General features: G+C 31.6%; 1 protein-coding gene and 1 long non-coding RNA gene across 2 annotated transcripts; both read left to right on the top strand.

The window, feature by feature from the left end:
* The first annotated feature begins 2,931 nt into the window (after positions 1-2,931).
* On the top strand, positions 2,932-3,399 carry LOC138338872 (uncharacterized). The gene has a single exon (XM_069289955.1). The coding sequence runs from the start codon at positions 2,932-2,934 to the stop codon at positions 3,397-3,399; it is 468 nt and encodes a 155-aa protein (XP_069146056.1).
* A 6,131-nt stretch (positions 3,400-9,530) lies between these two features.
* On the top strand, positions 9,531-11,243 carry LOC138339170 (uncharacterized). Its single transcript, XR_011212197.1, has 2 exons — positions 9,531-9,868; positions 10,964-11,243. It is a non-coding gene; the product is annotated as an uncharacterized lncRNA (long non-coding RNA).
* The last annotated feature ends 212 nt before the right edge of the window (positions 11,244-11,455 follow it).

Raw genomic sequence — 11,455 nt, 5'->3', positions numbered from 1 at the left:
AGTAGTCGAACAAGAGGTACAACAAGTTGTGTGTCTTAATGCATTAACTGGTCATAACAAGGGAGAGAATACAATTCTTGTCGGGGGGACTGTGAAGAAGCAACAACTTGCAATTTTAATTGATTAGTGAAGCAGTCATAGCTTCATTGATAAGCATACCGTAGCCGCATCAGGATACTTGTGTTCGCCTGTACGAGTGACAGTGGCAGATGGTAATTACATAATGTGCAACTCTCACTGTAAAAGATTTTGTGGAAAATGCAGGATAGAATTTTCATAGAAGATTTGCTCATTATTTCCTTCGGTGGTTGTGCATTGGTGTTCGGAAATGATTTGGATGAAGAAACACAATCCGACTAAGTTTGATCATGAATGGAAGTGTGTTACTATAGTTTGGAAAGCTAATAAGTTAGTGCTGCCGGAAATTGCAGATTAGGGAAGTTTAAGTATGCTATCTAGTGGATCGGTGAAAAAGATGTTGAAGAAGGGTCAAGCTATAGTTGATCATCTTTTTATGATGAACATGATGACAAACAGTGAGGAGGAGTTAATCGATGATGGACTTCAAAATGTGTTGGTTAAATATGCTAATATTTTTGCAGAACCGAAATCACTGCCACCGGCAAGACTGTTTGACCATGCTACCTCATAAGCCGAGAGCGATGCCGGTTAGTCTGAGGCCCTATAGATATGATTTCCATCAAAAGAATGAGTTGGAGAAGCATGTGAAAGAGATGCTCAGTAGTGGAATCATACAGGCTAGTCAATCGCCTCATTCTTCACCAGCACTGTTAGTAAAGAAAAAAGATGGAACATGGAGGATTTGTGTCGATTATAGAGGATTGAATGGCTTGACCATTAAAGACAAGTATCCCATACCTATAGTCGATGATTTGTTGGATAAACTACATGGGGCGCCAATCTTTTCTAAGGTGGATTTGAGGGCTGTTTATCATCAAATTAGGATGAAGATTGAAGATGTGCACCAGACGGCATTTCGGACTCACATGGGCCATTATGAGTTTAGAGTAATGTTTCTCGGACTTACCAATGCTCCAGAAACATTTCAAGCATTAATGAAACAGATTTTTAGATCGTTTCTCAGAAGGTTTGTTCTAGTCTTTTTCGATGACATATTAATTTTATAGCCGAAATATGGAGGAGCATTTACAGCATCTACTGGTGGTATTTGAAACTTTGAGGCTTAATGTGTCATTTTCAAAGAAGTATAAATGTTCTTTTGGGCAAGCTTAAGTGGAGTACTTAGGCCATGTTAATAACTACGGAAGGGGTAGCTACCGATCCTCATAAGATTCGATTTATGATAGAATGGCCTAGACCTAAGACCTTACGGGCTCTAAGAGGATTTCTTGGGCTAGCAGGTTACTATCGGAAGTATGTGGAAAATTATGGGACCATCAGCAGGCCACTCACTGATTTGTTAAAAACTGAAGCCTTCAAATGGAGTGTGGATGTCGAAACTGCCTTTGAAGCTCTTAAAATAGCTATGACGACTACATCTGTATTGGCACTTCCTGACTATACCAAAGAGTTTGTGGTAGAGATTGATGCTAGTCATGGGGGTATTGGAGCTGTACTTATGAAGCAAGGGAGGCCTATTGCTTTCTTTATCAAAGTATTGGCTCCTAAACACAGGGGCAGGTCGATTTATGAGAAGGAGTATATGGCTCTACTTAACACACTGGATAAATGGAGACATTATTTACAGTTCAAACACTTTGTGGTCAAGATTGATCATCATAATTTGAAATATGTGTTGGAACAACGAGTAACATCACCTATATAACAAAAAGGATTAATGAAATTATTAGGCCTTATTTATGAGGTGCGATACAAAAAAGGAGCGGAGAATAGGGTAGCAGATGCTCTATCCAGGCGAGACGAAAGGTTACAAGAGAGTGAAAAGTCTTCAGCAGGTTTACTGATGTCTGTGAGTATGATTATGCCAATGTGGATACAAGAAATTATGCACAATTATATGGAGAATCCTTGTGTTCAAGAGTTGCTGACCTTGATATCAGTAGATGTTCACGAGCCTAGTTTGTGGCATAACGTCAATAGGGTCTTAAGGAAGAAAGGCAAGGTTTATGTGGGTTCCAAAGGGCCTTTCTGACAACAACCAATTTCTACTTTTCAGGACACTCCTTTGGGTGGGCTTTCGGGCCAATTGGGCACTTTCAAAAGGTTAACTCAATATTTCTATTGGCCAAGAATGAGAGCTATGGTGAATGAATATGTAGCTCAGTGTGAGGTTTGCCATCGTAACAAGGACGACGATGCAGCCTATCCCGGTTTACTTCAGCCATTGCCAATTCCTAATCAAGCGTGGAGTAATATTAGCATGGACTTTATAGAAGGTTTGCCAAAGTTGAAAGCTAAAAGCGTGATATTGGTGGTGGTAGATCAGTTTAAAAAGTATGCCCATTTTATAGCTATGTCTCATCTGTATATTGCTCTGACAGTAGATGAGTTGTATTGGAGACATATTCATAGGTTACATGTCCCGACAACATTGTGTCTGACAAAGACAAGGTATTTTTGAGTAAGTTCTAGCAGGAAATGTTCAAACTAATGGGTACACAATTGCACTATAGTTCGTCCTATCATCCTCAGAGTGATGGACAAACTGAGACAGTCAATAGGTGTTTGGAAAATTACCTTCGATTTATGACTACAAGTAGGCCTACGCAGTGGAAAAAATGGCTACCTGCTGCAGAGTGGTGGTATAACACCAACTTCCACACAGGTCTGCGATGTACTCCATTTGAAGCGTTGTATGGTTATACTCCTCCTTAACTTCCAATTGGCCCTCTTTTGGAGACACTAGTATAGGCAGCAAATGACGTGGTGATGCATCCACAACAATTTCTTCAATTATTGAAAGACAATCTAGCTACCGCCCAAGCTAGAATGAAGTTTTTTGCGGATAAGAAAAGGACCGAGCGTGAGTTTCTAGTGGGAGATTGGGTTTACTTAAAGCTTCAACCATATCGACAGACTTCCATTGCTTTGGGACGAAATTTGAAGCTCAGTTCTAAACATTACGGTCCTTATTTGATAGTCGAAAAAATTGGGTTGTTGGCTTATAAATTAGTTCTACCTTTGCATTCTAAGATTCATCCAGTTTTTCATGTTTCGTTGTTAAAGAAGAAGGTCGTAGATCGAGTGGTTATACAGTCAGATTTGTCTTATACAAATGACGACGGACAGTTTTTGGTTAAGCCAGTGGCCATTCTGCAGTGGCAGATGGTCAAACGAAACAATGTAGCTGTTGTTCAGGTTTTGGCTCAGTGGTCTAATATTCCTAAGGAGGATGCCACTTGGGAAGATTATGATTTTTTGAAGGCTAAGTTTCCTGGTTTCGATTCTAATCCTTGAGGTCAAGGATGCTTTGATGGGGAAGGGAATGTTATGAACTGCAGTTTAAGGTATAAAAGTATGGGTTGCAGGGATTCGATCCTTGAATCTGGCTAAGGAAATAAAAGGAAATTGGAAGGTTAACAGAAATATAAAATGAACGGATGGGATTGGAAGTTTATTAATAGAAGGTGAGGGTGAGGATTATGACACGTGGGTGCAGGTTTTTGGTTGAGGTTGTTATAAATAGTTTTGCTGGAAGAGAGTGAAGATATAACTGAAAATAGGAGTCACACCAATTCTCTTCTCTACTTCCTTCTCTCTTCTTCGATCCAAATTCTGCTTGTTCTCAGTCTTCTTCTTCTTCTTCTTCTTCTTCTTCTTTTCCTTGTAGATCATCAATGGCGTAACAATAGGTTCCATAGTTGTTAGTTCATTAGTTGTAATAAAGGACTTCGATTATCAATAAATTCTACAGTTGGTTTTTTTTCGGCATTTTTTTATTTTATTGGTGGATTGAGCTTGTGATCTCAGGAAGATCATAACATCAAAATTACCTGAAAGTTACGAGATGAAGAGCTCTGTTTCTCTTCAATGTATGCCAAAACTTATTAAATCAGCAGAGTGAGAGAGAAGTGTCGTGAGAGTGAGAGAGAAATGGGTGCTAGAGAGTGATCGTAGAGAGAGAAATGTTCAGCTTAGAGTGATAGAAACAGGTAAGAGTTAGCTTAGAGCAAAATAAAAATTAGTGAAGTTAATCGATATTTGCAAGCACCTTTATTTTTTAAAAAATAAAATATTGTAGGTTAGGACTCCCATAACTTAATAAAAAATTGTGGGGTCTAAAATAACCCCCACATTAAACATATTTTTGAGGAGGTTATAGTAATCCCCTCAATGAAACCTCCCAAAACCTGTTTTTTTTTTAGTGAATCTTGAGTACATTTGGTTATCAAGTGTCATTTGCTGAAGAACTTATAGCTAATATCTGAAAAATTCTTAGACATATATAGCTCTTTTTTGAGGATTTTTTCAATAGGGAAGCACCATTCTTCAGGCGATATGGTAATGTTATGATTTACGAGCAACATCTAAAAATGCATAACAATTTTTTAGATGCTTCTCCTATAACATGATCAGTTGAGCATCTTTCGAAGAACTGCAATCAGCCATACTGCAAATACAGTTGATAGAAGTCTCTCGATGATGCGTTCCAAAGTAAATAAGAAATTCTTCTCAATAACTCTTTATGAACTCAGTTGAGTACATATTTTTTTTATTTAAGTCAAACAAGTAATTGATAGTATTACTACTTTTTTCTGAACCACCATGTAGCAAGATTTTAAAAGCTAAGCTTATATATGTCATGTACATGCAGATATGGTAGAAATTAAAGGAGATAATGTTACTAACTTTTGATTTTTTTTTAATTTATACCCTTTAACGCTATGACCCTGAATTTTACAATTAGGATGGGAAATGGAGATGATCGCCGCTTGAAAGTTGTTATTGAATGAATTTACTGCTAACGAATACCCTTGATGTCTAAACCAACTATGATGCATCTTATATTTTTACTTTTTTTCTTTATACATACAAGTAATTCCCTGCTTTGGCTATGTCATGGTACAAGTTCTACTGCTCATTGTGTTGTGAATGCGAGAGAAACACTATTTCTACCTGATATTTGAAGTTGTTGGAAGCGGTTGAGTTGAAACATCAAAAGGTCATATATATTTTACATTTACAGTTTTAGAAATACATGTTTTAAGAGAGAACTTTTAATGAGATTATATGCTAGATGTCCACAAATGTATTTTAGGATGGATAAGATAGTTAACATATATTGTTGGTCAATGGATAAGCTATTACATATCATATATATATATATATATATATATATATATATATATATATATATATATATATATATATATATATATATGGGTTACATTTTTGTTTTAAGATTAGAGTTGGAATGTCTTACTCCTTCTCGAGATGTTGCATTTAATATGTCGGGTCTATGCTTCAAACATGCTTCTCCTTTGCGTCACCACCAAATAAAATGTTTAATTATTTCATTCCCTACTTATTAGATTTCTTTAGTTTTTTGGAAACTATGCACTTGGAGCATCTATAAGTGAGCTCCTAGAAATATAAAATATTGGACCATTAGAGTATGCTGATATACAGTTCGAACTTAAAGCACAAACAGCAAGGAGGTTCTCTCATATATGAATCGTCAAAGATTGTATTATGCATTTTCTCTTGATTCTTGAGTCACAATTTTGGCTTAACACTTTTTGTATGTCAAATGATAATTTGTATCAATGCAGGAGAAAAACCATGTCTGATGGTTCTAAGAATCGACTGAACAATGTTGAACCCTAGCAAAGAACAAGGTTAACATTTAAACATTTCGTCATTTTTTTTTCAATTTTTATATTTTGTTCTTTTACTTAGATTTTGTAGTTTTTTTTTAAAAGAAACTTTTCATGAAAAGTAAGGTTGCACAATATAGATCAATGGTAACCTGAAGCAGGTTTATCTCTATTGAATGAATTTTATGATTATTATTATCTTCATTTCTGATATTGTAGCTAAACTTACTGAAATACATATCTTGCATTTTGATATTTCAAAACTAGAACGGGAACTTGGTTAATCTTGAGTTCTATTTATTTGATCCACCAATCTTGCTTTATGTTAGAGTACTACATGTCGTTGCGATAAATTATGAGGATCTTTTCATAGATCAGCTACACGACATCAATTAAGTTCAAATGTTGCAAATTATTATGGTACTGAAATTTTGTGAACATGCATATATTATGGTTGCTTAAAAGATCCTATACGTTTCAAACCCATCAATTTGAATAGTTAATCTTTTTTTATGTCATTATTTATTCACGATTTGAAACAAAGTTTCGGTGGCAGCTTAACTAGGTCATTATTAATGCTTATTCATATTGTGCAGTTTGAATGAGACACAACAGTTAAAATAAAGCTGAAGTTGTATTCTGACAGCAATCTATTTTATTTGTTTGATTTATTCTTATCAATCAAATGTTGTAAACAGTTTTAGTTTCTTATTTTAGTTAAACTTTCGACAAATAGGAAAGGGCTGTTGATGTTCCTCTATATCTGAGGCCCTTTTGTAGCATCTTTGTAATTATAAATTTGCAGTTCTTACAATTTTGTAATACAAATAATTAACCTTAGATATTTCGTAATAATTGAAATTTATCAAAATTTTCAGTAAGCAATTTGTTGGGCAAATTTGTCATTTCATAAATATTCTAGAATGTTGTTTTTAAGCTATGGCATCAAAAGAAATGGTACTCCCCACGTTTCAAAAAGAATGTCCCTATTTCCTTTTTAGTTTGTTCCAAAAAGAATGACCCCTATCCTTTTTTTGGCAACACTTTAACTTTAACTTTCCACGTGACATGTTTAAATCCACAAGATTAAAGGGAATTTTGCTACTTTTTGACATAACTTTAATTTAGATCCACAAGATTAAAAAGTCTTCTTTCTTTTCTTAAACTCCGTTCCAAGTTAAACTAGGTCATCCTTTTTAAAACGGAAGGAGAAGTAGATTTATAATGACAATACAACCAAAAATCTTTTCTTAAATGTCATGTTTATCCTAATGATGTGACATTTAATATGGACCCACATTTTCATTAGATTTCATTAATGTAATTTAGAATATAACATTATGTCAATGGTTATTGTATATAAAAATGTAATTACTTTTATTATTGTTTTTATTTTTGTGGAGTTAGAAACTAATATTTTAATAAATACATTCAATATTGGGATAATGCCCAAGTACCCCCTCAACCTATGGCTGAAATCTCAGAGACACACTTATACTGTACTAAGGTCCTATTACCCCCCTGAACTTATTTTATTAATAATTTTTTACCCCTTTTTAGCTTAATTTTTCCATTATAAGTGTGTCTCTGGGTAATAGGACCTTAGTATAGTATAAGTGTGTCTCTGGGTAATAGGACCTTAGTATAGTATAAGTGTGAAAGTTTTTCTTAAAATTTTCCTCATATTTTAAGTAAGTACTAAAAAAGAGTAAAAACTCAAATAATGCTGACAAACAGATCATGTGTGAAGAATTATATATACCCCCAGATGAAATTATTTTAAACAATTAAATATTAAGAAATTAACTTCAAATTAATTTTTTTACTTCCGTTAGATGAAAAGTTATTTGTGAGGCATTTTTATAATGTAAATGGTATATGTGATCCACTATAGTAAAAACCTTTTCCGTAGTTATTTACAAGTCAAATAATGTACAATTCACAAAGAGTTATCTTCTCATTAGTCAATGGGGAACTCTTGTCTTAAGCAACTAAATTAACAAGTTACAATTTTGATTATAGCTACTAGAATATAGCTAATTACAACTCATAACATTAGACGACGAAGAGAAACAAGGTTTCAAAGAGAGTGGGAGAGAAAGGAGAGATGTCAGGTACTCATAGCTGATAATAATCGATTTTGATATCACTTGGAGAGAGAAGAGAGAAGAACAAAAAAAATTATAGACACACATTTTCTTAAGATATATTTAAGATTATAAGAGCTATTCATTTATAGAATGATCAGATATATCAGATTGATTTTTTGATAAAGTTTAAATTTGAAAAACTCATTTTCTTTTCAAGTTAAAAATTTCATGTATTAACTCAAAAAGTTTAATTCTTTATCTTTTAAAGTTAGATACATGTTTCAAACTCAATATAAATTTTCAAATACGACTAATTATTCTTTTAAAATTTCACATTATTTATATCTCACCGTGAAAATTTTTTAATATTCTCGTTTACATAGAGCATGTTAAGCGTTACTGTTAAAAATAATTTATTTTTAGAAACAGTTTTTTTTTTTTTTAAAAAAAGGCCTTTTAGAAAAGTGTTTTTGAAAAAAAAAATTATTTTTGGTCAATTCATTCAAAAAGTATTTTTGACAAGCAAATTACATTTGTTGGTGAGCATCATTCGCACCTATTTCATGCTCGTAGACCATAAATATTTCATTACTCTTTTGCATTCTCTCAAATAATTATGTAACACTGTAAAAGTTATAACAAGTTTCATTTGTATGTCAATATCATATGGTTCATGCCTTGTTCCACTTGTGTGTCATTACAAATTTTTAGTGCATTAATTTCGTGCTAAAATCAAACATATTGGAAGTAGTGATGATCAAATATACATCACCTTTTCTTAATTTTGTCTTTTTTTTTTCATATTAAATTGCTTTAAACATTTTCATATGTAGTCGAAAGAAAAGTTTTTGTATTAGGAATAAATAAAAAAAGTATTGATCTCTCCCTTTTTATTAATATTCGGCAAATCAATTCCTACTTTATCATTTATATTTACCTATTTAAAGCAATACAAATTTCATGTTGGTGAAAATAAGAAATTTCAAAAAGTAATGACGTGATTATTAATTTTATTTACATATAAAATAAATGGTTAGTAGATATAAATATGGAATCGATTTAACAAAATATAAATGTGTGAGTCAATTTTTGTATTTAAAAAATCTCAATGATTTTTGGAGAAAAATGATTTCATCTCATGGTTTATATTGTGATATGATATAGTATGACTAAACTCCTACTAAGTGCTTTCCCCCCCCCCCCCCCACAAGTGCAATGTCAATCATGCTCTTACACACATTAATTAATTCTTTAGTTTAAGATATCTCCATTGCTAAAGACGTCGGAAAAGCCTTCGGCATCTTCGCCGGCTTAGCCTCCGACTGATTACCTACTCCGGCCATTCTGCTCATTGGCTCAATAAAAGTGTTCAATAGGCAATGAAAGTACTTGATTTTACCCATTTAAAATAGTAGTCGAGTTAAGTGTTTTATTCATTTTTTTAACTAATTTGTCGATCTACTCATATTCAACTCGACTAGCTCATTTGTCACCCATAGCACTTATAATTGCATTGTCTAAGAGTTTCATAACCCACTCCTATTAATTGCATGTGCAGTGTCTGAGATGCCTAATTTTGAGGCCTACAATGTGTATTATCTTTAGACATCTAATATCCCACTCCATATTGAAAGTATATATAGATTCATTCAGAATTGATTATTAATTAGGATCACCAGCTATTTTGCATCCTATAATATTTACAATTTGTTCATACTAACTGTTAAATGATTTTGTCATATAATAAGGTGATGGCAACAAAACTTCTTCAACTTTTTAGCTTACTCATGTGATGTTGACCATTATAATAACCAAATGTGAAAATTATAAGCCAAGATCCAAATGGTATTATGTCAGAAAAATAATTTTCTACAATGAGGAGCAGGTTACATTTCTCACATAATACTCATCTGGGTCTTGGCTTATTTTATTTTTTTTCACATTTGGTTATCATAATGGTCAAACACCACAAGACTAAGGTTAAAATAATTGTCACCAATGTTGTGGAAAAAGGAGCAGGTTAAATTTCTTTTATTAAATGTAGATTACGTAAGAGTAAATTTTGTATATAAAATTATATGTAGTATTATTATCAAGTTATAAATTAGAGATTTAATTTTATTTTGTAGTATTTAATATCTCACTTTACAGTATTTTATTAGTAATTATATTGTTAACTATAATTTATCAAAAAGAGTTGTTATTACAAATTAAGTAGATAAATTGATAATGAGTAATTAATTTAATGATTAAGAATTTATAACAATATAAATTAAGTAGCTTTGTCAGTCATAATTACTGCATTTATTCAATGTTGTACAACTGAGAATTTAAAGAGTTTAACTTTTTATTGAGTTAAAATTAAAGATAAATAAATTATTAGCATTACTTTGTTTCTTTATTAATTGTTATATTTAATGCAGGTAGCATATTTTTTAATATGAATAGTTGTACTTTTTAGGGAGTTTAATTAAATTTAAATATATGATTAGAATATTTTTAGGGATATTAAACATTTTCAAATTATCATCATTCCCTTAAATATCTCTAGTTAGTTAAAATAATATTTTTTTTTTGAATTAATTCCTTAAAAAACTCAACCAGATAATAACAAATATTTTTGGATTTTCAGAATACTTTCAGATTGTCATTTTAAAACATATTTGGATCAACGTTACAAGTAGTCTTCTTTCCAAAATTTCACGATTATTTTCAAATTGCTTTCAACGTATAAGTCATTTTTTCTAAAAATTCAAGAATATTTACATAGCTGCATATTTGACTTCTTTTTTTTTTAGTAAGTACAATATATGTTTCTATTAAATTATAATATATGTTTTTATATTAATTTTGTATTGAAAATGTATTGCGTTTGTTTAATTTGAGTATTGTATAGGACAGTGAATGATATATTAACTGTATATGAAGTGTGTATGAATTATATGAACTATTATAAATTTGTGTAACGTTGAAGTATTAATTTTTTTTAATAGTGTATGAAGATTATATGAAACGTGTATCATTTGTGTATGAAAGTCCACTTATTTTTTTTCAAAATTACAGTATATTTTTCTAATGAAATTATAATGTATGTTTTGTATTAATTTTGTACAGCGAGTATACCAAAATTTGAAAGATGGAAGGGGTTTGCTGACGTGAAATTCAGAAGGACAAAAATGACTTGCAGTAGATGCCGTCAAGTTGGACAGTATAGAAAGACATGTTCAAAATATCCTGTGCAAAAACAATGATTTCGTAATGTTACATTTGTTATTGTGTTGTTTTGAATGTTAGAAACAAGTTTTGTCTTATTGAGTGCAGTTGTTCTCATTGACATTTATTAAGTTTGGTTTCGTAAAAAATTGTCATATATATATCATTTGTTTATGTTACATATGTCAAAGTTCAATATGACATTCATAATTCATGCAATGTTTATACATTATAAATATACAATGAACTATACTGTCATTCATAAAATGTTCATATAGTATTCATACAATGTTCATATAATATTCATAGAATGTTCATATATGTATCATTTGTTTCTGTTACATATATCCAAGTTGAATATGATATTCATAATTCATACAATGTTTATACATT

Source organism: Solanum lycopersicum, chromosome 10, assembly GCF_036512215.1.
Source record: "Solanum lycopersicum chromosome 10, SLM_r2.1".
Taxonomy (NCBI): Eukaryota; Viridiplantae; Streptophyta; class Magnoliopsida; order Solanales; family Solanaceae; genus Solanum; species Solanum lycopersicum.
The sequence above is the reverse complement of the archived record's forward strand: the minus strand, read 5'-3'. Positions and strand labels throughout refer to the sequence as shown.

What these genes read in the sequence shown, in the direction of transcription:
- LOC138338872 (XM_069289955.1), top strand. Translation starts at nt 2,932, where the DNA reads ATGAAGTTTTTTGCGGATAAGAAAAGGACCGAGCGTGAGTTTCTAGTG.